The sequence below is a fragment of the Cydia strobilella genome, chromosome 16 (assembly GCF_947568885.1).
Source record: "Cydia strobilella chromosome 16, ilCydStro3.1, whole genome shotgun sequence".
NCBI classification, from domain to species: domain Eukaryota; kingdom Metazoa; phylum Arthropoda; class Insecta; order Lepidoptera; family Tortricidae; genus Cydia; species Cydia strobilella.
In genome coordinates this window covers 5,653,816-5,681,237 of record NC_086056.1, presented here as the reverse complement: position 1 = coordinate 5,681,237, position 27,422 = coordinate 5,653,816, and the positions used below count along the sequence as shown (strand labels likewise).

General features: G+C 39.6%; 1 protein-coding gene and 1 pseudogene across 2 annotated transcripts; one reads left to right on the top strand and one right to left on the bottom strand.

Moving 5' to 3' along the window:
• The first annotated feature begins 228 nt into the window (after positions 1-228).
• Positions 229-27,323, top strand: LOC134748248 (uncharacterized protein CG45076-like). Of its 2 annotated transcripts, XM_063682979.1 has the most exons (11): positions 229-430; positions 3,812-3,919; positions 17,742-17,936; positions 19,988-20,100; positions 22,581-22,723; positions 22,900-23,061; positions 24,214-24,415; positions 24,831-24,876; positions 25,002-25,454; positions 26,131-26,237; positions 26,857-27,323. In XM_063682979.1, exons 1-11 carry the CDS (start codon positions 359-361, stop codon positions 26,987-26,989), a joined length of 1,734 nt encoding a protein of 577 aa, XP_063539049.1. In that variant the 5' UTR covers positions 229-358; the 3' UTR covers positions 26,990-27,323. The 2 variants fall into 2 exon arrangements, with proteins under 2 accessions (XP_063539049.1, XP_063539050.1); XM_063682980.1 differs by lacking the exon at positions 3,812-3,919.
• LOC134748488 (uncharacterized) lies at positions 8,799-10,941 on the bottom strand (annotated as a pseudogene).
• Positions 27,324-27,422: the final 99 nt, after the last annotated feature.

Below are 27,422 nucleotides of genomic sequence, written 5' to 3'. Positions count from 1 at the left end.
TTGAATCAACTATTGTAAATAGCCATCGTACTTCTACTTTCAACCTTTTCGAAGTAAAAGCATTCCATGACTCATCGGCGTAAACAAACCACAGTTTATTTCGATCGTCTGCATTTATAAATGCATTCTGCACTGTCATATGTAATTCGCCTTAACCCAATTGTTTGGCCCTTGCAACCTTAATATTTATTCCGTTTTATACAATTTGAGGAAAAGCACGGAGTGACGTGGAAATTGCAATGACAGTGGTCTAAATATATCCGGCGCGGCGTCGCGCGTAGAGCTATAAGCTGGCAGCGCGCCTCAGTCGAGATCTGACCGCCGCGAGTCACACACGAACGATACCGAAACAGCAACCATGGTTTACGAAAGTGACTTTTACACCACCCGTCGCCCTTACAGGCCGTCGTCCACCTACAGCAGCCTCTCGGTGAGTCTCGTGTACCTAACACCGACCCGTCGCGGCCGGGCCGGCCGGGCACACCGCTCGGCTGGCCCCGCCGCGACCGCACACCTCTGAGCGTGCAGTGCACCGCTCCTCGCTCCAACTCTCTCTCCCGGGAGCCGGACACCCTCACACCAGCTCGACCCTCGACTCTCACTCTATCTAATAAATCTTCAACCATTTAACAAGTTTTCGTTTCGGTCCTCGGAATAGGGATAACAGATGTCAAAACGTCTCGCGACGACTTCCGCTTGTAAACATTCCTGATTGCTTTCATTAAGTGTCCTAGGTTAGGAGTTTCGCGTTGACGGTAGCGGTAGGGAACCGGGAATATTCCGCAAGTGGGTCAGATCGTGAAACGGAGTCGGAAAGCGGAGCTACCGGGCGCGCCAAATATAGCCGCGGCTGGAGGCGCGGCCGACTAACGGCGACTTACGCTTGCAGCGGCCGACGGTCGGGGACTGGGAGAAGGTGCCGTTCGTGCCGCGGCCGAGTCTCGTGCCGGACCCGGTGACGGCGTTCGGCCGGCGCGCGGCGCGGGCGACGCGGCCGAGCATCCTGGACCCGGTGGCGCGCGCCGCCATCCCTCCGGCGCCCGAGAGCAAGCTGCGGGCGCTGGCGCCGTACGTGTCCCCGCGCGACCAGACGCGCGCACGTGTGCTCGCCGCTGTGGGCCAGCGCGAGCGCGCCTACGCGGCGGACCCGCTGGCCACCCCCCGCGACCACATGGACGTGGCCCTGGCGCACGCGCACGGCATACCCATGCACGAGCCGCGCCGACACGTCTACTATTCCAACTACGCTTCCTATTGAACGGGACGCGTGGAAAAATTTGTGCCGCTTTCGCTTTTGTAGTTAACCCTGACTTCGTCCGCTGCAGGAGACGTATGCTCAATTAGTATGGGGTTTGTCGGGGGTAGTCTCGCGTAGGACGAAAGTCCGAGGGGAAAAGGTAAATGACCGGTACGGTACATGACTAGTTAGGCGGTCGCTATCAGGAATGATACGGAAGACGAGACGGGTTCGATAAACTTGTTATCGCGGATTCATTAACGGTGGGAAATATAACGGATCCTAGATAGATAGTCGGGCTGGTGCGAGGGCGGTGGGGTGTGGCGCGGTGGTGCTAAGGGCCCGGTTGTTGCAGACGCCGAGGCACTACGTGGTGGTGGACCGCGACACGGCGCCCCGCCGCGCCGATGAGCAGTACTCCTACTCTTACTCGAGCACGTCGGAGAGGTCCGACGGCAGGGGCCTGCCCCAGCGTTCCTCGTACAGCACGTCGACCGAGCGCCGCACCGGCAGTGGGCCCGGAGGATACAACTACACCTCGGAGCGCAGCAGCAGCCTGGGAGGTCCTAGCGGATACTCGTACTCTTCCACCGCCAGCGGTCGCCTGCCCTACGGCACCACCTACCGTCACTACTCTTACCGCGTCTAGGCCCGGCTCCCATCCCCCCAATATCCCTAATCCCCCTCGGCCTCTAATCAGTATTCGCTAATGCAATGTGATCGCTCTACTTTAATGTTAAGCAAGTAGATGTGAATCGTTATTTAAAGCTTTATTGATGTTTTTTTTGTGTATAAAATTTACTTATTAAGCTCTATGGTTTAGACTGAATTTTTAATAAAGCTTGCATTTTTATGTTCTATTTTTCTTTTTCAATACCCATGGACTGGGGACAAGGGTCTGTGATGAATTCGACTCTTTACTAACATGGTTCTTTTTAAAATCTTCTATCTGAGTCTTTCTTTATTTGTGAGATAACATTTTCCAAAATTTTAATTATGGCATATTCTTTCTTAAAATACAATTGATTCGATGCACTTGTAAAATGTTTCAAGCATAAAAATGGTCCTTTGAGCCGGATGTAAAGGACGTGATACGCATAGATTTAACGCAGCATATTTGCATTAAAATTAGGTAAAAACAAAGTTACATTAATAGTCCCGAAACTCCCGAATAAAGATTGACATTCCGGAGTTTTATTAGAGCCAAGAAGAAGAAGGTCGTTTCCAGGATTTAATGAGATACGCGTCTACTATTAAATTGTCAACAAACAGGAAGTTCGTGGGAAAATTGTCGTCTTAATTCTTTCAAAGAACAATTTATATAAATACTTGAAGTATACTTAGGTACCAATTTTTTTTTCCAGTAATTAAATAAATTAGCCGTCGAAATTAATTTAGCACAATATAAGGCGCGAAAAACAGAACAAAAGGTTATTTAGGAAGGGTAAATAAATAATTAACTCTTGCCAGAAAGTGAATCTGTCAGAGAGAATAAACGATAGAGTCTATTAATGTTTGTAACCAAAAATACAAATTATAATGGGCTAGTAATTTGTTTTCTGACGCGGCAAGAACATCAAACCGCTTGCAAGGTGAACAGTCAGCCATGATTTTATTTATAATCTCAAGGGATAGTCTGTAGGTATAGTAATGAAAAATATAAAGATAATTTCCTGAAAATCTTGTTTCACAAGTTAGAAATGGTAATTTAGACTTAGACCTGCTAACATCTTTCAGATTCAATTCCCAGAAAAAACAATATTTGTCTCATCTATACAAACAACATTAAAATCTAGCGCTGCCGCTTACTGAACAGAGAAGAAGAATAGAGGTCAGTCTTCATCGGTCAGGCAGGTTATGTCACCGGATTTTTCAATAAGTAGATCTTCGTAATCATGCAAAAAACCTGTAAGTATTTAAGATGCCACATTACTTACTTGAAATTAGGGAAGTATTGAGTAAGACCTATGACTTGCTATACCGGGTGAGCCCTGTAACACGAGCAAACAATTAAAACATATATATTGTAGGTACTCCTCAAAGGGTACAACTTAACGCTTTTGAACGCTTTATGTCATAATCTCATAATCAAAAACGTCACTGTCACGCCAAGATAACGGGCGCAAGCGAGCTAATGTAAACTATACTTGAAAGTGTCAAGGTTACTTTGACAGCGTCCGCCATAACCTACACTTGATATACCTCTGTACATGCTCTGTACTTTACAATCCCTGAGTCCGGAAAATAGCGTTTCGCTCCCAGTCCGAAAGGCTTGCAAAAATCTTTCTTTCTAACCAGGATTAAATAAAATAAAATAATTTAAAAAAAACTCCGAGCGAAGGCAATAGGCAAAATACTCTAAGTGCCCCTTGCAACATCCCATTAACCCGGGGTTATCAGGTTAAACCATTAACCCAGTGTCAAATTGTACTGGTAACCATGGTAATTCCAGGTTTAACCGATTAACCCCGCGCGGGTTAGTGATTGGTGCAAGTGGCCCTAAGTGTAGGTACATATTCTACTCTTACACTAAGGAAACCATGATCCCTACTACATCCTATTTGTCGTCAACAGTCGTGGCCCTTGAGTCCGTTGACATCCATCTACTACCTCTCGTCTTCGTTTCTACCCTTCACGACATATCACGACCCTTACGTCGCCTACATGCCTCGACTCTCACAGGTGAGTATACATATACAAATACATGTATATAGCTCGTGTATATAGATCATTCTGCACATAGTGGCTGATCACGCACCGCGCAAATCCGTATGTTATATACCATCGCTTTTATCATAAATGAATAAAAATGGGAAAATTCTTGTCGATTAATTCTACATCTCAATCACATGAAGGTATCTAATAAACAAATAGTGTGTTATGAGGAAAGCTAATGCTAACATACAGTTACAAATAAAAATAAGATGATGGCTTTTGTTTTCTGTTTTATATTTTAATTTTTTTATAATTGATCCTTCGAACCGGATTGAACCGAATGAAACAGGTTTAAATTTGACCATTTTAAGTACAGTCAAGGGAGTAAATATATATATACATTCCCAAAGTTTCAAAAATATGTGTACGCTCTTACACCTTAGACAATAAAGTCGTGTTCACATATTGTTGAGCCATTTGTCTGGATCGATATTTTTGCCTTCGACTGTACACTAGTCGATATGATAAATACACGTACTTACTTAGAAATCTCATGACGGGGCTTAGGAGCCAAAGTGGTTCAGAACTAAATTTTAAGTAAAAAATACCTAATTCACCTAAAACCGCAACTACAAACTGAGAGCGCAAACTATAATTAATACCTTGAAAATCTTCAGGCTGGCCCAGAACATATGTCCATTACATGTACCTACTATGTCACCAGTCTTCGTTATATTATATTGCACCAATTGGTTGTGCGCATAATTTGGTCCTTCGAGCCGGATCTTATCAGTGGATACATGATACCTGAAATATCGATCGTTAGGCAGTTGTCACGCTTGCGCCGCTCCCAGACACCACGTTAGTGTTTTCGCCTTATTGAGCGAAATAGTCTACACTAGCAAAACTTGCAAAAGCCCCCTAGCCCTCCTTAACTGTGAGTGTTATATGTTATATCCATATTATGCATCTCAGATCCACGTCTCCATATAATCTGTTGCAGTTGCTTTCATTGTTTATGCTCGAGCAAATAGTAGCAGGCAGTGAGCACCAGGCTCAGATACCTACTTAAGTTTAGATAAATCAAAGTAGTCATAAAACTCATGACACGACAATAGTCGCATTCCTGTGTTCTAAATATAACGTCACCTCGGCCTAATTCACACGTCATATCAATATCACGAACTGGGCTGTAAACTTCACAGTTCTTGCTAGTGATTTATTTCTGTTGGGCATTAAAGTATTAGGTACTAACATTAGTGATACTCATTGTAATTAATCACAATTACGAGTAAGCGTTTTACTCGTTACGTCTAGCTGCAATCTGACACATCGCGTCATTTTTAATCGATGTACAACATCAAAATTTTTAGGGTTCCTTACCCAAACCAAAACGGGACCGTATTACTAAGGGCCTGGCCACATGTACGCGGTGCGACGTCGCCGACGCAACGCGGCGCGTTTTGCGGTGCCGCCGCCGCAACGCAGAAATCTGCGGCGCCGCTCGCCGCAACGCAAAATCTGGCGTTGCGTCGTGCGACGCCGCGCGCGGTACCGCAAAACGGTGCGCGGCGCCGCCCGCCGCAACGCAAAATCTTGCGGTGCGTCGTGCGTCGCCGCGCGCGGTGTCGCAAAGCGTTGCGCGTCGCCGCGCGCGGTGCCGCCCGCCGCAACGCAAAAATTAGACGGGGCGACTTGCGGTGCCGCGTCCGTCGTCGCGGCACCGCATGCGGCGCCGCGCTGCATAAGTAGTAAAGAATTCGACTACAAGTGTTTGGCTGTTATTAAGAAGGCGCGGAAATAAGAAGCAATTGAAAAGAAAATTTTGGGTAAACCCATGTCTTCATGTCATGAATCTTCTTCTTCTTCTTCCTCGCGTTATCCCGGCATTTTGCCACGGCTCCTGGGAGCCTGGGGTCCGCTTGACAACTAATCCTAAAAATTGACGTAGGCACTAGTTTTTACGAAAGCGACTGCCATCTGACCTTCCAACCCAGAGGGTGAACTAGGCCTTGTTAGGATCAGTCCGGTTTCCTCACGATGTTTTCCTTCACCGAAAAGCGACTGGTAAAATATCAAATGATATTTCGTACATAAATTCCGAAAAACTCATTGGTACGAGCCGGGGTTTGAACCCGCGACCTCCGGATTGAAAGTCGCACGCTCTTACCGCTAGGCCACCAGCGTGTCATGAATGATGATGGATATCATTTCAAAAGAAAATACGAGGCATTGAAGATGACTGAAAATAAATTTCATAACAATTTTCGAATGTATGTGTCGTGTTTTGAAGAACTTTCAAGCAAAATATCGCCTCTAATAAAGAAGAAACACATATTTAGAAGACCCGTTGGGCCTCTGGAGATGTTGGGAATAACAATAAGGTAAGAAATCATAACTCATTTTGTATGTAAATTATTTTTATTCTTTAGACCATAATTATTAGGTAATTATAAATAGGTAAATATAAAAAAAACATGTAGGTATATGTCTTTTTGCAAAATCAACATGATATAAGATTGCCTTTGTTAGGTATATAAAATATGTTTATACTTGTGGCTAACTAAATCGACAACTTTTATTTTTAAATCATCATTTTTTATATACCTGCTAACATGACTATAATTAACTTTTTTTTTAATACATTTTTTTGTATAATTGTTTTACGAAAATCAAAAACTTCCATGAAATTACAGTGGAACCTCGATAAGGCGAATTCCTCGTTAACGCGAAATAAAATGCTAATGCGATTCCCTTTCCTTCATAGTCCAAAACCTCCATAACTCGAAATATTTAACCTCACAAGACGAAAGTAACCAACTATTCCCTTCACGACTATAACTCGAAAAAGATATAAAGATTGTACTTTCTCCGTTTCTACAATTACGCCTCTTTAACACTAATAATTTTTCGTGCGTTTTACCTCTGTAACTCGAAACCTCTTTAAAACGAACAAAAACCCACAAGAACCTCTCTAAGTCGGTGTCCTCTACAAAAGGAATCCTCTTCGTTAGCACGTATTTTTTGGCATTTCCCATGAGATTCGTGCTATCGAGGTTCAACTATATAATTATAACTGTAATCGTTAGGTACAGAAAATCACAACTATGTAGTTTATAATTCTAAAAATAATACCACCACCATTTTACAAAAGCTTAAGTATAATTAAATAATTATACAAATTTGTAATCTCAATTAAGTCAACGTTCCATAAATAATAGTATACTATAGATAGGTATATATTTTTAAAAATCAACAATCGTTTATCTATAAATAAGGTTCTAATGATTACTCACTAATTCACCAACTGTCATACATGCTTAATATATCTTAGAAAAAATCAACAACAATCACAAACAGCTTTACTTACAAGTCAACATTCCAAAAATAATTTACACGCCTTTAGAGATAATGACAATCAGGTAGTGTTCTAAAATTATAAAATTAAAACCGCCACCATTTTACAAAATATTTTTTTTTTCTTTTTTTTAATACTTAATACGAAAGTGGAGGACCCGCGTGAAATCGCCGTTTCATACAAACGTGTAGTCCTGATTTTCCTCTCTGGTTATTAACATTGTTGAAAATATTTTGACACAATTTGTTGTATAGTTATGCCCCTATGGTTAATATATATACATCAAATTATGAAAAAATATTTTCCATAATGTTAATATCTAGAGAGGAAAATGGGGAGTACGTTTGTATGGATTAGCGGCCGAACCCTTTGCTCTTGAGTATATTTTAATAATTTTGCAAATCTGTAATTACAATTTGAATATATGTATATTATATAAATCAACTATCGCTTATATAAATATGGCTATAATGAATACTTGCTAAATCACCAACTTTCATACAGGCTTAATATAGGTATCTTAGAGGTATGTTTTCATATAGGTACAGTCTAGTTCACAAACATTTTTACAAGTAAACATTCGAAAAATAATAATATTATATAGGTATATATCTTATAAAAATCAACAATCGTTTATATAAATATGGCTATAATAATTACTTACTAATTCACCAACTTTCATATTAGAAAAAAATTACAGTTTTCATATAGGTACAGTCGAGTCCACAAACATCTTTACAAGTCAACATCCAAAAATAATTTACACGCCTCTAAGACAATGACAATCATGTTGTGGGGGTGGTTATATTATATTATTTTACTACTACAAAAAAATCACCATTTTTATATAAACAACTAAGTTTTAATAAAATCAAATTTGAGTCAAATTACGTACCTACTTTATTAGTATTATATATGTGCTGCCTTTTTTTATTATGAAAAGTCAAATTCAGATTCATTTGTCTTGTTTGATTGATTGTCGCTTTCGTTGGTCACTGGTTCGACAGGTGTTTGTAAATAATTAGGACCTGCTGATGATGGGACTGTTGGTGGATAATTATTAAATGTTTGTTGGGTTCTTTGGTAACCAGAATCGTATGCTGACGAGTGGGGTCTTGGGTAACCATCTTGGTAAGATGAGTCTTGTTTTAACCTATAAATACATAAAATGAGTAAGATGTGAGAAGTTTGTTTATTACTAATTAATATTATACCTACTTACCTAAGTATGTGCGTTTTCAAGCGAAAAATAACTTGTTGCCAGTAATGCCAGTTGTTAATACGACACTACGCAGGAGGGCCTACCGCAAACACCGAAATTCGCACAATTCGGGAATCTTTCTCTTTTACTCCAATTGAGGCGTTATTAGAGTGTTCGCGGTTATAGCCCTGCCATCAAGATATATATGTATTATTAGGTAGTGAAATAGTCTTTGAAAACTGACAGTGTTGCAACGTGGTATTGTTTGCCTGTATGCATCACATTTATTTATGCATACGGATAAGAAATATTAATAAATTATTTAAAACATATTACTACCTATTTCTTATACTATAGTTGTTGTCAAGTAGCATGCATCTTACAAATATGTTTATGTGTTAAAAGGATAATACAATACAAGTATACTAAGCTAATAGTTTTGTACATGCGAACGGAAATAAAACCTGTACTAATATTAAATTATATTTTACTTAATTGCCAAGTAAGGGCTCCCACATCACTAGAAAAGTATTTACAGAATTCATTTCTTATGTTAACTGGGTTTGTCGAGGATATATAATTTGTTGAATGATGTAAATCTGAAAAACCGTCGTGAATCAGTAGTTCTTCAGATGGTTTAATTCCATCTCTACTAATAACAAAATTGTGAATAACACCACATGCCTTTATGATATCTGTTGCAAAGTTATATTGGACATTCAATGGTCAGTGAAAAATGCGCCACTTATTAGCTAAAATACCGAAAGTACATTCAACGTATCTTCTTGCGCGACTCAAGCGATAATTAAAAACTCTTTGTTGTATAGTCAAGTGTTTTCCTGGATATGGACGCATTATGTTATTCGTTAAAGGTAAGCCTTCGTCTGCTACAAATACATGGGGAATTGACGTCTAAGAACCAGGTAACGGCTTTGGTGCTGGTACGGGAAGCTGGCCTTGTTGTAATAATTCATTCAGTTTTGTATTGTGAAAAACCGTTGAATCACATTCCTTGCCGTAAGCTCCTATGTCCACATATACAAATCTGTAATTGGAATCAACAAGCGCCAGCAAGACTATAGAGTTGTAGCCTTTATAGTTGAAAAAAAAAGAGAACCACTGTGATCGGGACTACAAATTCGAATGTGTTTACCATCCAGGGCCCCAATACAATTGGGGAAGTTAGTGTTTTTAAAAAACTCGTCCGCGATTTGTTCTAGTAGATTTTTTGTTATACTAGGTATACCTTTACCTAGAAGGCTTTTCCATATAGCTTGACAGACTTCTCTAACTATTTTTCCAATTGTACTTCTTCCACGATATTCTGTAAATTCCATATCTCTGAATGTGTTCCCAGTCGCCAAAAACCTGAAAATAAATATTTCATATTCATATTCATATTCATATTTTTTATTTGTATTAATCATACATTGTCATGGATGCGTAATTTACATTATATTATATTTTATTATATTATAGGTTACATATATATGTATGCATATTATTGCATATACAAGTTAATAGTTACGCAGCCATACAAAGTGACAACAACCATGCAGTAAATTTATATATGTATATTATTTTATTGTGTTTGGTATTAATTATATGGTTGGTTTTAATAGATACCCAAATGTGTATTAAAGTTTAAATGACATAAGTAGGAAACAAATAATCGGACAATTAATATAAAACTTTATCAGACAATCTCGCGGTCACGTATTAATGTAAATATTAAAATGCCATTTGAGTGACAGATACCGTTGAGATGGTTTGAGTCACTCAAGAAACAAAAACAAAGTTAATGAACGTTGTATGCAACAATTTCCAGTTTGACTAATAAAATTTCCTATTACATATTATAAGTAGAGTTAGGTCAAGAAAAGTCTGCAACGATTTTGATAGCATACCTACGCAGTGCAAGTGTTATTTATACGACATATTTTCATAGAAGTTTGACGTTTAAAATAACACTCGCACTGCGTGTGCTATCAAAATCGTTGCAGACTTTTCTTGGTCTATCTCTACATGTGTAATTTAATGCAAAGGTCGAAAATTTGCAAACAGTCACTAATAATCTGAATAAGAGATGTTTTTTTTTTACAATGTAAAATGTTTTAAATGAACTTTATTTTTTAGGAAACGAGGTGATAAAAAAGTGGAAAAACCGCAAAGATAATTTTACAAGATACTCAAAAAGGCTTGAAAGCTTAAATAAATCGGGCGCTGGTGTGACGAGAGTAAAAAAATACCATTTCTACAAGCAACTAATGTTTTTAAAAAAAATGCTGCAAATTTAACTGACTCGAGCATAGTCGAGGACCAAGAAAGTTACGAAGATGGCCAGACAAATGAAACTACAAGCAGATCTCGGTACCAGCCTTGTTCTCGGAAAAGGAAAACGACCGACCAATTTGAGTCCGATATACTTCAGGCCTTAAAAGAGACAGAAAATAGACCTTAGATTTCTTACCTTATTGTTATTCCCAACATCTCCAGAGGCCCAACGGGTCTTCTAAATATGTGTTTCTTCTTTATCTTCAAAGTTCTTCAAAACACGACACAGACATTCGAAAATTGTTATGAAATTTATTTTCAGTCATCTTCAATGCCTCGTATTTTCTTTTGAAATGATATCCATCATCATTCATGACATGAAGACATGTAAAATTTTCTTTTCAATTGCTTCTTATTTCTGCGCCTTCTTAATAACAGACAAACACTGGTATTCGAATTCTTTACTACTTATGCAGCGCGGCGCCGCATGCGGTGCCGCGACGACGGACGCGGCACCGCAAGTCGCACCGCCAAATTTTTGCGTTGCGGCGGGCGGCACCGCGCGCGGCGACGCGCAACGCTTTGCGACACCGCGCGCGGCGACGCACGACGCACCGCAAAATTTTGCGTTGCGGCGGGCGACGCCGCGCACCGTTTTGCGGTACCGCGCGCGGCGTCGCACGACGCAACGCCAGATTTTGCGTTGCGGCGAGCGGCGCCGCAGATTTCTGCGTTGCGGCGGCGGCACCGCAAAACGCGCCGCGTTGCGTCGGCGTCGTCGCACCGCGTACATGTGGCCAAGCCCTAAGACTCCTCTGTCCGTCTGTCTGTCTGTCCGTCTGTCTGTCACCCGGCTGTATCTCATGAACCGTGATAGCTAGACAGTTGAAATTTTCACAGATGATGTATTTCTGTTGCCGCTATAACAACAAATACTAAAAAGTACGGAACTCTCGGTGGGCGAGTCCGACTCGCACTTTTTTTTGATGACAAAAACTGTGATTGCAAAGTCTGTGCAGTGTTAGCTTGGTCCGACCACAGGTGTAGGTGTACGAGTATAAAAAAACCGGCCAAGCGCGAGTCGGACTCGCGCACTAAGGGTTCCGTACCATTACACAAAAAACGGCAAAAAAATCACGTTTGTTGTATGGGAGCCCATTCTGTTTTTAGTATTTGTTGTTATAGCGGCAACAGAAATGCATCATCTGTGAAAGTTTCAACTGTATTAGCTATCACGGTTCATGAGATACAGCCTGGTGACAGACAGACAGACAGACAGTGGAGTCTTAGTAATGGGGTCCCGTTTTTACCCTTTGGGTACGGAACCGTAAAAACAACAGGGAAACAGCATTAAAAAAAGATCTGTATGGATTGCACCATGATTCATTATTTAGCTGCGGTGATGCACCACGTAACTTTCGTACTACGCATCCATCATAGGTATGTACTCGTCTCGTACATACTTACATACATCATTGATAGAAGAGCTATTTAGGAATAAAATATTATGAACTCATTATGTTGATGCATAGTTCGCGAGTTCGATGAATGATGCTCATAGGTGCCAAACTGTTATTATTTAAAGAGACATGATTAACAACTTTAATAATAAAATTGTATACCTGTAGGCTAGCGTCCAAGTGTTCAATTGGGGGTCTCTACATATAGAGACGTGTCGGTTCCATGCATTACTCAAACGTACGAACTCAAAAGACTCAATCACTAGTATTTTGAGTTATACAGTAGGTGCACAGGACAATCCATCTAACAATAAGATTGTAGGTAGGTACTACTTTTTAACCAGCTTCAAAAAAGGATGTTTCAATTCGTCGGAACTAATTTTACATATAAGTCTTTGAGACTATTACATTCAATAGGTAGTTATTTATAATATATTATAATTAAGTACCCACATAAAATTAATAAACATGTCATGAAATGAACGACATCAGTGAAAATGACCATGAAAATAATTTAAACAAAATTCAAAAGACCAATCAATCAATTTACTAACGTCACATGCCAGTAGGTACCTAGGGACCCTATTTGACTACACCACAGATCATATAATACTAGTAACTACACCAACAAGCTTTATTGTAACAGCCGTAACAATTAATTTATTGTAATCTCGTGCAAAAAAAGTGATAGCCATGTCAACATCTGACACGTTCTCGAGCCAAATAGGGCCTTGAAATATGATGCCAGTTAGTTGTATTAAGAAATGTATTATTATCTAAAAAGGTTTTGTTTGTTTTGTGTATGATTCAAATCATGTATCATGCCATGCGTTGGGCATTGTATCTACGACGAATAGGAGTACATATACCTATTACATTATGCACTTTTATTTAGCTTATGACAATGCATATTACATGGAGTTGATCTGATGATGCAGTCGAAAGGTTGTTAAGGGAACTTCTCGATGGAAAAACACAAACACATAGAAAGGTCTCGAGAAGTACTTGATATACATGCAAAAGAAGATGAAATAAAAAGTGTGTCCCAAAAAAATACAGTAACATTTCTATTAATAATTAATTACGCGTCTATCTAAACATTTACCATATCAATATTGACAATATTTCCCACGATTACCGACGAACCATTTAACTAGTAACTTGAAAATGGTAACTAGATTTCAGGCATATGTTTTTAAAACCGAGGTATGTATCTGAACTTCTAAAGACACAAGATAAGAAGGTCTGTTTGAGGTAGACCAGTTACTTAATTGACCCGGCCGGGTGATCTGAGCTGGGTGAACAGAAGTTAACTACAGTCATCTAATCTATCTGGTCAAGATTGCACACATGAAAAGCAACAAATTATTTGACTTTGACTTTAACAACTGTAGGGATACAATACAAGTGATACAACGATCGCAGCGCATCGAGTGCAGAGGCAAGCTGTTGATGATCTATTGTCCAGCGGTGAACACCGTGAAAATCTAAAATTTAACCCGCAAATTAAAGCAGTCTTTGTCTCCTCTCCTACGCTTTACAAAAATGATCTAATCACCAGCCTTAAAGTTTGTAGTCTATGATTGTTCATTATTTTAGTATGTGGGTATTTTTGCACTTTGTAATTTTTCCTCAGTCACCCGTTGACCACGAACGCTGTAAAGAGTTCGAAACGTCGGGATGTATTATAAATTCAATATACGCGATATAATCCGTTTTCATAGTTTTATTTCATGAGTAACTATCGCGGTAACCGAAGACAATATTAAAAATGATCTAGTTTACAAAATTAACTGCGCATTTAGGATTTGCATCCTGCCAAGTGATTCCAGCGGTCAAGTGACGTCATGTACAGTATTACTGAAAATATCTTTAGAATGTTTACGCGGATCAGTCGAGATGGATACAGCGAATGTTTTACAAGGTTTCATTTACAGCTTCGTGGTAATCATGGTGGAATGTCAAAATAACAAATTTGAAATCTTACCACGAGTTATCATGTCTACCTAGTCTGCAGCAACGGAATGTCATTTACTTCGGCAATTGTTTACTTACCGGCAATATTACAAAACCATACTAGGTAATCTACCGCGAGTGTCGCGAACGCTTTTTTTAATTGAATTGATTTTCTAATACTTTACCTTCAGGCGGCTGTAACTCAGAAAGGCTAATGAAAGTTATACTTCGTAGAATAGAAATCGCATATCTAGTTGGTACGCTGATTCGTATACCTACTCATATAGTCTTGGCAAGTAGCCAACCGGCTAATTACAAAGTCAAACGTAACACATTGTAAAAAACATTCTTTCAAAAAGTAATTATCGGGGCGGGGAGTACTACAAATTATACGAAACACATGGCAGTAATTGCACAGATTAATAAAATTGTGAAGTCTGGCCACTCGTTTGTTAAGAGAATGTGTTTGGAGTTTGGAGAGCAAAGCAAACAGAGAAACGAGAACTTCAAGAATAATGAAAGATATTTTGGTATACTGTCTACGATCACGGTGAGACATAACGGTTGCTGAAAATGTAGGCAGGTATTTAGGAGGTGCAAATAAATGTTCGTGGGATTTTACGAATTCTCTTCAAAATAGAATTAGGTACTTATGTCAATCAATAATTACGGGTTTGATTTGATTGAAGGAAACCTGAAAAACTAAATCTTGCAAGTGGTTTTCTAACCAATGCCATATTCCCGATCAATATTGGTCGTAAATATGTATGTAGGTAAATAAGTAAAATATTTGAAGTATAAGTTGAAATTACAGGAACAAAACATCCAGATAGGTAATTAAAATCTCTGAAAATTGAGGAATTCCATCGAATCGTGTATTTATTGATGATATACAAACCTAGAAGCATGTTAAGACTGTTAAGTTATTCTAAATATTATCAATCACATTTCAAAGTGGCTGGACTAAGAACGTGTATGAGATATACTCGTAATTTTGTCTTCTAAATTCGCATATAGTAGGACATCGCGCCACAAAAGTTTCGACGACGACAGACGAAAACATGTATCTTGGATAAAAATTAGAGAACGTTATTGCTCCTCTACACTATGGCCCAGCGAGATGGCCATGCGATGGTTGAGTCCAAGGACCAGGAGCCTGTTTATCATTTGATTGCAAATTTGCAATGCCTGTCCATAAAATTTAACTCGCTAGAAAATATAGAACCTATTGAAATGTCGAAGAGATGTAAGAAAACATGAACAAAAAATCAAACCAAGTCACAATAATATTTAAATGATACCTTTGTAAAACAGCGGACACGGCGGTTGCGACAATGACGCAACGAAAGCGTTTATAACTAGGTTCCTACACACATAGGTACATTCTAGTTGAAATTTACGAGCTCTCCCTTGAACATAACAAAGGCCGGATCTTGAAGGGAACGTAAACATTTAGCATTCCTGGCAAGTTGCCGAAGGTTGGTTAATTACCATCAACTATACAGCCAAAGATTTGACGAACGTTGGGAATTACAATCGTGATACTTACTGCCCTACGGTCTATCTTTTCTAATCGTTTTTTAATAAAACTTCGTGGATTCCAAAGCAATAGGTACTGATTTTGATGAGTCTTGCTTAACACAGAAGCAATGAGAAACTTGGAGATTTTCAGTTTATAAAAACGAGTCACTTTAATTTACGAGCTGATGGTTTAGCGAGCTGGTGGTACATGATTGTAATTTGATAGTTTTGATGCGGATAATACTTGATTTACCTACTTATGTTCATTGTTGTTGCAAACAAAACAAAGAGCAATAATTAGCATAACGTACCTACGAATAGGTACGTATAATATATACCTACACAATATTTGTCATTCATAAATTCCGTTCAATACATGTATGTTCACAATGAATAATTTGGCAGTACCATATTACTTAGATATATCCTATTTCAATAGTACTTAAGTATCTACTCGTAATAATGTTATTAAAGGCATCAAACTACGATAGGGTTGCCTTTACACTTCTTTATCAATTTTATCACACAGTCCACAGATCAGCATTCCCTAGCAGATGTTCTCCGGTTTCAATACGTACCTAGTATTCTACCCATTATTTACATTATCATACAAAATCTAATTTAAGTAACCCAATGACTCACTGCCATTCCACGCAATAAGGTCTCCCAAAAATAGCCCGTGATGCAGCATTTCATAAACAAAATGGAAAAACAAATAGTTGCCAAACTCGACAAAAACAAACTCCATGCTGGAGACTGATTGATCTGGTCAACGTTTTTTACATGTAATGAACTCAAAGTTCTGCAGATTTGTCCAGACTATTTGACCCTGAAGCAGACGATAGATTTGTCTGGCTCTGGCTTCATTGAATAAAAGTTACGACTATTTTCAACACCATGTTATAGTGTGTATCATGGAACGTTCTACGTATAGTTTCACCAAGCGTAACGTAAGCGTAAGATATTATAAACCAATATAAAACAATCATGATTTCAACTTTTTTATTTTATTGCACATTCACGCCAATTATTTGCATGAGTTGCCACAAATGCTTTGCATCTGTCACCAGCTATGTCTATGTGTGAAGTAACGAATGCAGTGATAAATAAGCTTCGTCAACCACCAACCTTAACCACGCTTCAGAACAAGTGACTAAGTTTACATGAAAAATTACTTTAGAGATTTACATGCACAATTTCTAAAGCATTTTGGCACTGGTTCCAACATATCTCTATAATCACCTGGGAATTAATGCTATGAATTATATTTAACCCTGTCCTAATATTTGCAGCAGTATATACCTAACTGTGCCATTACCTATCGATATCCACTAGCCGCCCATTTGAATCTTTATTTTAACACATCAAAAGTGCCTTTGTCTTGACAAGTTTTGATGTCTAATAGATGGGCGGCTAGAAAATACCTAGGTACATGAATTTAAACACAGTTTATTTAGAAGGTACCTAAAGTTATAAAACTTGGCATGTTACCTTACCGCTATATGATATTAATTATGTAATTTTGTACAATAGATTTGTCCTTCATCGTATTTAGCCAAATTGACTTGAATGCTATTCTAGCAAATGTGCAAAGTGACTAACAGTCGTATTTCTTCGACACGAGCGCCGTTCATACAGTGGGACATCGATAACAATGCTTCAACGTTGTCTATCAATAAATGCTATCGGCAGAGCTAGTTGTCGATGTCACACTAATATGTGTACAATGTGCACATGTGGAATAAATACTCTGCGCTATCGCTTAAGCATATATTTTTCTGACCATTCAATAAGAGTAGCCAAGGAAAAACACGTCTCTCAATTGTAAAACATCCTTCATTTCAATAGAACTCTCACTGAGCCGTGACTCTACCGATATAGCATAGCCAGTAGTCTGCAAGTGTCTCAGTGGATTGCCTTCGTTGAGCGCTATTAAGCTTTACAAAAATTTGAAGACACGTCAACATGTGGGCTCCAACCTAGACAAAGTATACTTACCTACAAGTGCGTTTATCCTCAGCCACTTCGAATTGGTCAGAGCTTTTTAACTTCCCCTACTAAAACCTTAACTCTCTCCAGACGGAGTTAATATATCGTCCGACGGCTCGCAGCGTGACTCGACTCGTCACATACCCCGAGGCGCCGCACCACGTGGTCCGTGTGCGCGTGCGCCCCTCGGTGGTGCTTCGCGAACTAGACCGCATCAACTACCGCTACCGCCCGCAGCTCGCCGTCACCGCGCTTGATGAATTCTACAATGCAGAGACTACTAAGGTATCATATTTACAGTATACCTAATACACTCCCTATTCTCCCTTTGAATGAAGAGTTGTAGATAAACCCAATGGATTCTTTCAATGTTACCCTTCCCCTTAGCCACCTTCCTGTTTAAAATTGAGATCACAACGGCATGACATTCTCACAGAAGACACGTATTATTTTTATTTTATTTTTATTTAAATATGAAACAAACGGTCATACATAAAATATTGTTACAGTTTCTTCTCTTAGTCTAGACCTATAGTTTCCATTTTTATTAAACATATCTTCATATATAGCACGAAAAAGTACCTATCTTGGCTTAAGTTCAGCAGATTAGTAAAAGGTTACACAGAATTTGCGAATAGGTATCGACAAACATGACATAATAGGTATATTAACACTTTTAGATATTGACAGATCGCGGCTAGATTTACATACTAGTCATAAAAATTTTATTGAGCCTATGGTACAATTAAATATGTCTACATTTTTTACAATGTTATTATCATTATAAAGTGCACATGCTCGCTTAATAAACATATTTTTAGAATAGTTAGTTCTACTACATGGGATGGGGAATAAGTGCTTGTATCCGAGACGACATCGGCGTTCTTTATTACCTGGGACTCTTATACATATGTCTTTTAACAAGCTAGGGGCATCAATGTGACTGTTTATTATTTTTCCCCTCACTAGCTCGGAAAGTTGTCGTTTATCCTTCAATACAAGCGGGGAAAAACGCGTTTTATCCACTAGTGGGGAAAGTAATTTGACCTTGGATGGAGCGTGTTTAAGTAGCTTGACAGATAACAAAACGTAAAACGCTCATGATAATGGTTCGTTCGATATTGATTATCATTAAATAAATGGTTAGAGAATATAATAAAAAATACCAAATTTAGCTTTATTTAATGATTTTAAGTCATAAACCTTAAAATTCCATAAGAAACGTTTTTTTTTATAATGATGTTAAATATAATTCTGAACGCACAAGTTGAGTCGATGCATTTTCAAAACGCATCGTTACATACATCAGAAATGTCAACATTGTCAACAATTTTTTTACTTAAAACCTTTTCTCACCGACTCGCGTAAAAATACACAACTTCCAGAGTTTTCTGTTATAATATCGTAAAGAAATGAGTGATTCCAGTGATGAAGATGATCTAACGCTTGTGGATGTTGCACTTTCCTCGCTATAGTGAGGTGAAAAGTTTTGTGTTACACACGGGCGCAAATGTATTTTACTTCTCGTGTGTTGAAACACTCGCTACGCTCAGGATTCTATTTTAGAACCACTCGCTTCGCTCGTGGTTCACCTATAGAATCCTTTCGCTTGCTCGTGTTTCAATTCTACACTCGCGGGTAAAATACAACTTTGCACCCTTGTATAACAAATAACTATTATATAATAGAACAGAATCAACGCAGTCTCTCCGACACTCAAGCGACTGCATTTTATGACGGTTTAAGGATTCGACATAGTCTTTGTATTCAATACCACATTTAAAATCAAGGGCTTTTAGGAACTTTTTTTGCAATCTCTCTATCCTGTCAATATGAATACTGTAATGGGGTTTCCAGACCGCACATGCAAACTCAAGTCGACTTCGTACATAACTAAACGTTGTACAAACGAATAAAAAAGAGACATGCCCAAGCTGCGCCAATAAAAAAAAAACTAAGATATCGGACTATTGGGTACAGCCTTCGTCTTACCAAAATGAAAGGGCATGTAGAAAACATTATCTTACTTACATCCATGAATCTCTACATCCTCTATAGAAAGACTGGTCTAAATATTTTTGCGACATTCTGGTGCTACGGATAGAATAAATACTAAATATAGCTAAAGACGCTGGTTCAAATCCGGCCTTCACCAGTTCACCACTGGAGGGCTTCGTCACTTTTTCTGACATCTATTACAGTTTATAATTTATATATAGTAAGAGTGACTACTTAAAAACACAAATCGAAACATATTTAATAAAAGAATTTACCTTGTTCCCAAAGTTGTTACTAAAGACCTGTTGATTGCTAACCCTTGAATCTTTCGTTTCCAGTATTTCGAGGACGAAAAACGCCGCATCCGTGCCGATACCGCGTCGCTTCTGGCCCGCGCCCGTTCCGTGGTGCCGCGTGCTAAGTCTCTTGCACCCCTGGATACATTATACTCGTAAGTTATTTGTGGATTAAATAAGTCTTCTAGAAAGCAACACCGGCCGAGACGGCTGATATGAATCGCCATCGCCAATGTTACCCAGCGTATAGCGGTCAACCTCGAGTATCCACTCTCAGAGCGTGGGTGATGTGGCCTTATTAGGTTAGGGTAAGAAGTGAGAACATATATTACAAGTTTGTTTATACCGAGACTTGGAAATTGGCGCAACAACAAACATTTTCTGAACCCAAATAATAGTGCCAATAGTTTCCGCTTGATATGTTTGACGCTATTAGGCCACTAAACGTGGGATGGAGAAAACCAGAGAAGCGCGAGTCTGACTCGCCCACCGAGGGTTCGGTACAAATCAGGGATCTTGCGGATGCCGATTTTTTTCATGATTTTTAAAGGCTCAATCCGCGGATGCGGATGTCAAGATTAGGCACATAAAAAACGTAAAATATTGCACTTTAGTAATTTTTATTTAAAAAAAAACGAAACCCTAATGGTTAATTTGAACAAAAATATATCAATCAATCAATCAATCATTTTTATTTCGTCATCACAGGTGTAAATACATTATTATAGGTGCCCCACAATCGCATTACTATAATAAAGTCCAAATAAAACAAACTTTTCACTTCTTGTCGCTGTCCGTCATAGGCTAAAGTGCTCGATCGACGAATCACAAAAACGAAACGAGATTCCTATTGGCTAATGACGAAATTACCTAGCACTTACGGCGCCGCTAAGACGTTCCTGTACGTCTGTTCCACATCCGCATTAAACTCCGCATCGATTTTATGCGGATGCGGATGTTGAAAATAATGCGGAAGTTCCGCGGTTGCGGATGCGGATGCGAATATTCGCAACATCCCTGGTACAAATTTAACTTATTTTTTTACAAGTTTATACTTTTGAGATTTTTCCCTGTACTTGTAATGTAAGACGATATTCTTGCCAAATTTTATAGTTCTAGGTCAACGGGAAGTACCCTATAAATTTTGATTCTCTTGAGTGTCGAAATCTACGTTTTTTAAGGCATAAACTGCCGTATCTTTTTTTTACGTGAACTTAGAAGTTTGATTTTTTTACAGCTTCAAGGGACCGTAGACCTAAGTATATGGTTTTCATTTAAACTCGATACCTCCACGCGTTCCCAAGATAAAGGATCTTGACAGACAGACGGACGGACAACAAAGTGATCCTATAGGTTCCGTTTTTTCCTTTCGAGGTACGGAACCCTTAAAAAAAATTTGGCAACGCATTTAAATGATGCTGCCAGAATCCTGGGAGCTGGTAAAATTCAGTAGGTACACCTTTACTTCTTGAATCATAAGGGGTTGAAAAGGAAACTGAAAATCACTGATTTAAACTTTCACGATTTTTACTCATTATTATTTACAACGACGGGACTTAATCGCGTAAAATAAGTATTAAACCCACCTCCGACGTTTCGAGGACGGCGTTGTCCCCGTGGTCTCGGAGAAGACTGGCTAAACGTCGGAGGTGGGTTTAATACTTATTTTACGCGATTAAGTCCCGTCGTTGTAAATAATAATGAAACTGAAAATATTTGAGAGATAAAGTATTGCTGATGAGATAAGAGCTATTTTGCGTTCAAAGTGGTCGAGGCGTCTCTCGTTGCACCCCAGACGAACTAGCCTAGATAAATACCTATCGACAGAGCAGTTGCTTCTCACACCTGCTCGTGTGGTCGTCAAGTTTTTCTTGGCCACATGTGATGCTATATAAATAGACAGCCCATTGATGCCCGACTGCCCTGGCACTGACATTGGGTTTTGACGACATTATCGCCCGCTGATATGTTTGGCAATGAACGCTACATAGCCTAGCGTCAAAACTTCTAGTTACTAATTATTAGAGACATGTAACAACAATACGCTCTCTCATATTTGGTTGCGATATTTTCAGCGTGGGTGTAGATTTCATAGTCAAAATCTCCGTACGCAGCGTAGGCAACGAAGCACCGGATAATTATAGACTGGTTAAATGCCAGCAAATGTTTTGCTCTGTAGTGCTCCAATAAAATGTTTTATAGTTTATTTTCATTGGGTGAACATGTAAGATGTTTTAGTCTCATTGCGATGTTTGCAACATTTATATTTTTTATACAGTGTAAGCATTAATTTGCAAAATTATAAGCACTGGGTGTAGCCTTCTCATAAATTGTGACAACGAATTAAAAATACGACAAATCTCTATAACTCACAGCATACACCTAAACAGGTATATTTTTGTGGCTATCGAATTGGAAACCCCAGAATATAATATGAGTTAACCATACACTATTTGATTCTGACATCTTCTAGGACTATACAAGTAGCCTTAGCAGTGTTTGTTATGTCCTTGTCTCGTTTTACCATTTGGTGTGTTTTCAAATTTTTCATAAGTTTCCACACATGTCCAATGTCCAACTTTTGTTTGGTTTGCATCTTGGTATTTGTTATTAAATTGTATTTACATGTCCTCAGATATTCCTATGGCGAGCCTGTTCCATACCGTTATAGTAGTGACGCTTATGTGGCTGGACTCCCACCGTCTCTACGCAGCATCGTCCACCACATCAATAACATCGCTTTTTACAAGTACCAGGAGCCCCCGAGGAAGTTCACAGGTAAGTAACCAAGGACTCCAGGACATAGGGCACAAACACAACACAACAAGAACTCAATACCAACTCTTAACAAGTACTGATCAGAGTGATCCCTATTCAACCTCTCTTGTACTTCCGTAACCCCTAACAGTCAGTTCTAGCGTGCCCCCCGTGATAACATGAGGTGTTCTCGCCAGGACGCGGCCACCTCGCGTGTCTGCACTACACCGGAAATAAAGCCTTCTCCAACCGCCGATCTCTCTACAAGGAGATGAGCATCAGGGACGACGTCAATCTGCTGTCGTTCTATGCGAAAAACAGGCTCGCCGCCGCCGGACTGGCCGACAACGCGGTCACAGGTACTACGACTGTATCGCAATTCTAACGCTCGCTCACCCTACGCTTAATTAAAGTTCAAGTAAAACGTTCGCAGTCGCTCGCTCTGTGTAGAGAGCGGGTCTAAACAGGAATATAAAGTCCGTGTCTAACACTGTGTGTGGTGTCTCTTGCAGCGGGCGCGCAGGAACAGCCGACGGCGGCGCTGAGCGCGTAGCCCCCGCGCACCCCGCTCCCGTCCCCCGCGCGCGCGGCGCGGACGCGGCTCCGTCCGCGCCCGCGCCGCGCGAGCCCTTCGCGTACTCTGATCTCGGTATAACACGCTCCAACTAACCTAGAAGACCTAGAACATCTATTTTTTTATCCATTTATTCAGATAATTTTATTTTAAACGAATACTTAACGAACGAATTATAATTAAATCTATTTTTCTAGTCATATTTCGTGACAGAACGACTCTTCGTTTTGGAGAGGCTCCCGTCACTTAACAGAACTGATTTTAAGTAATAATAAATGATTATAACCGATCTCTCAGTTGTTTTAATCATTCCGCATGACAGACCTTAACAGATCCAGGCTTACATAATGCTTCGCTTTTTAATAACACTTTCGATTACTTTTGTTTTTTTTTAATTAATTCATCACACGATAAACATCATGTTGTACATAACATAAACCTAAAAAAAAACTAAAGCCTATAAATTAGCCAAGAACTCGAGACGAGGTATATTATCATTTCATGAGATACAAGCAGGCGCGTCGCAGTCGAATGCAGCTTTCAAAATTTTACAGCATGTATGGTTCCAGTGTAGACGGAAACATGATCAGGCTTGGCGATGAGCTTCTGGGTCTAACTGCTTGAATGAGGAAACCCGATGAAGTGCAGCTGCTTGTTGTTTGTCCACTGGTTTTGAAAAGACTAGCTGTGTTGTCCCTAACTTCAACCCTCATGTAGATCTACCTACCTAAGAAGATAAATATTTCTTTAGTTAGACATTGGACCTTCAATGAAGTAAACAGTGTCACAGATTTAATCGACAATCGACATCATAATTAATAATATACAACATTTTAGTCGTAGCATTCATCTGTACTATACCACGAGATATCACTCTGATGAACACGCTAGTCTTTTCAAGTTGCTTAAGCCGTTGTTAACAAGGGCCTGGGTGCAGTAAAACTGCAACCGTGGAGGCCGAGCCGCAAGTTCCAGGCTCCTAAGACGATGGACGACCCATCGGAGGAGCTGAAGGCTGCCAAGGCTGAGAGGGAAGCGAGGTTTCGGGCCACTACAGCGGAGCCTGTGCTGACGCCGGCGGCGGACCTGGCGGAGATCAAGAGAAAGAGGCAGGAGGAAGCACGCGCTGTTGAGGAGAAGTAAGATTCGACCTTAAGGCCTATCATTGCAGAAATTCTGTGTCGTTTCCAAGCAAAAATCGTATAAAGATAAAAGCAAATCTCGTCCTTGTGGTAACCGATAAAGTGGGAATTTTGACTAGACTTCGACATATTGGGCCTCATCAATAAGCTACTAGGATGATGAACAACTTACAACTTTCAGAGCTAAGACGATCCTGGTTAAGGAGCAATGAGGTTTATCTAAGAACCTAAGACTTTTTATATCTATCGTACAATTAATAGAGACAGCGCTGAACAATAACGACGAAAAACCCATAATAATGTATGTTTTACTTAATGTTTAGCCTGAATGATAACTAAGTCCGATTGACAAAGATTTCGTTTTTTTAACGATTACACAAAAGTATAATTTTTAATTTATCTCTTGTTTCAGAGCTTTAAAGGAGGAAGCAAAACGTGAGGCGGACCGCAAGGCACAGGTAATTATTTTTTGCTGATGTGATTCCATGCAATTGGGGAGTCGAAAAATCTCTTCTATTTTTTCGGTCGGTCGTTCTTAATGCGTTTTAATCGAAAACGACTACAATCAATAATTTTCTTTCAGGCTGAGCGTGAAGCGGCAGAGAAGAAGAAGGCCGAAGAAGAAGCACGCAAGGCCGAGGAAGCCAAGCGCAAGGCCGATGAAGAGGCTCGCAAGGCCGAGGAAGAAGCCTGCAAAGCCGAAGAGGCACGTATAGCGGAAGAAGCAAAGAAGGCTGAAGAAGCCAGATTAGCCGAAGAAGCCAAAATAGCCGAAGAGGCGCGTTTGGCTGACGAGGCGAAAAAGGCCGAAGAAGCTAGGTTAGCTAAAGAAGCACGCCTAGCAGAAGAAGCTCGTCTAGCAGAAGAAGCCAAAAAGGCTGAAGAGGCCCGATTGGCGGAAGAAGCCCGTTTGGCCGAAGAAGCCCGTCTGGAAGAAGAGAGGCAAGCGGAGGCCAGGAGGCAAGAGGAACTCGCTCGCCTCGAAGAGCTGGAGAAACAAGCTCAGGATGAGCGAGAGGCAGAACTCGCGAGACAGGTAAACACTATGGACGATTCCTTATTATTTTATACATACACATTATTAAACTTAAGAAACAAAACATAAACTAGGTAAATTTATTTTATCAAAAACCGGTATGTACATATCTAAAACGATATAGCATACCTAGTGATAGTACAAAAAGGAAAAAACATTCCGTAATCCAATCTAAGTAGCAGTAACATAAGACACTATTGGAGAATGGGACCGAATTATGAATGATGGCCATAAGGCCATCGCATGATACGGTTATGCAAATATCATATTAACAGTGACCGGTTTTCTGAAAATCATCCTCAATCCTACAGATAAAACCATTCCAATGTTTTCCCTGATTAATCATAATCATAATATTTATTAATAATATAAATTACATGTCACATTTTATACAGTGTATAAAGATTATATTTAAGTATGAATTTTCGCTACATAATGTAGGTTGTATTTAATATCTTACATCTACCTAAGTTCCTAATTTAAAGAACTCTTTATGGTCGTAAAACGCTTGCTCGATTAACCATTTCTTTAATCTGTTTTTAAATACTGCTACGCTTTTAGCAACTACTATTGAGTCCGGAAGACGATTGTATACTTTTGGGCCCAATATGTGAATGAGCTTGTCCGACTTGGCCAGCTTCCGATTATGCTTTCATTTCACCATATTTTGTTCCAGGCGGCAGAGCTGGCGGAGATCGCGAGACAAGAATCAGAACTGGCAGCCGCCCGTTTGGAGGAGCTCTCACACAGCGGCTCCGCGGCCGAAGTGCCCGAGGCTGAGGCGTAAGTTGTTTATAAAAATTACCAGTCGCGTCGACATCACGCACGTCGATAGAAAACAGGGTGTTAGTCAGAATGCGCTCGCTTAATATTGACGCGTCTTTACTTGAGCCATAACAGATATTCTCCTCTTATTAGCTCTTTCAGTGACCAATCACTTTTCTCAAGAGTTTTCGTTCCGGTTTTACACCATAATCGAAATTATAATATCAGCCAAAAAAATTGCACTGCTGGACAAAGAATAGAGGGCATGCGTGAACTCTAGAGCTCTTGAGGGTAGCACAGGAGGCTCCTGTTTATTGGCGCGAAGGCCTGAAGTCAAGCTAATTTTCCGACATTTCTGATTTAGGTTCTACGTACTAGATGGAAGACGAGGGTCTTGACTCTTGCGCAAGGAACTCTTTGGAAGGAGGAAGGGTCTTGTGGTATGGTATGGAGGCATTGCGCAAGGAAGCGTGCGTGAACTTTAGGAAACCTATTTATTGGACCTGTCCATTTCGAGTTTGAGTGTTGGACTTAGGTCATAAGATAGCAGATGATGTGCATGGTAGAACAAACAGCATTCGTTTGTATTGCTATAATGATCATTATATCTTCTAACAGCTTTTTATTTGTATTGTAGCGAATCCCAAGAGGCCGAGCCTGTTATAGAAGAGCCCGAATCCCCCGAAGTGGAGGAGCCCGCGCCCACGGACGAGCCCGTCGACGCCAGCGAAGACGAAAAGGCAGAACCTGACGTAACGGATGAAGAATAATCTAAACTTTCTACCAATTGTTACCATGAAGGGATACGTAGGAATCTCTATGCATTTACCAATCTACTAAGATTACGCTAAATGTCATTTAATTGCCAAATAGATTTAATGATATAATAGCATTAATGTAAGCCTCCAACACCAAACGTTTTCTGCTCCGTAATCAAATTACGTATCGTTGAAAACACACCAATCCTAGCTACCTTCATGTGTTTGTAAAACTACCACCGTTAACATTTCTTAAATTATATTGTTACAAAACAGTTAATGTTTTAGGTTAAGTGTTCGAAATTGTATTTTTGTTAAATTTTAACAGTAAAAGACATTAACAGTTGTTTATGTTTGCTTGCTCATTTTATAAGTACCCACATTTCCTTCAAAAACGGGACCAAATAATAAAAAGAACTGGCCATTTTCCGATTCTTAGATTCAA

Bases quoted from the DNA above. Each gene is read 5' to 3' on its own strand.
- LOC134748248 (XM_063682979.1), top strand. From the start codon at position 359: ATGGTTTACGAAAGTGACTTTTACACCACCCGTCGCCCTTACAGGCCG. The intron at 431-3,811 runs GTGAGTCTCGTG...TGTCGTCAACAG, and splicing joins CCACCTACAGCAGCCTCTCG to TCGTGGCCCTTGAGTCCGTT. The intron at 22,724-22,899 runs GTAAGTAACCAA...TGTTCTCGCCAG, and splicing joins GCCCCCGAGGAAGTTCACAG to GACGCGGCCACCTCGCGTGT.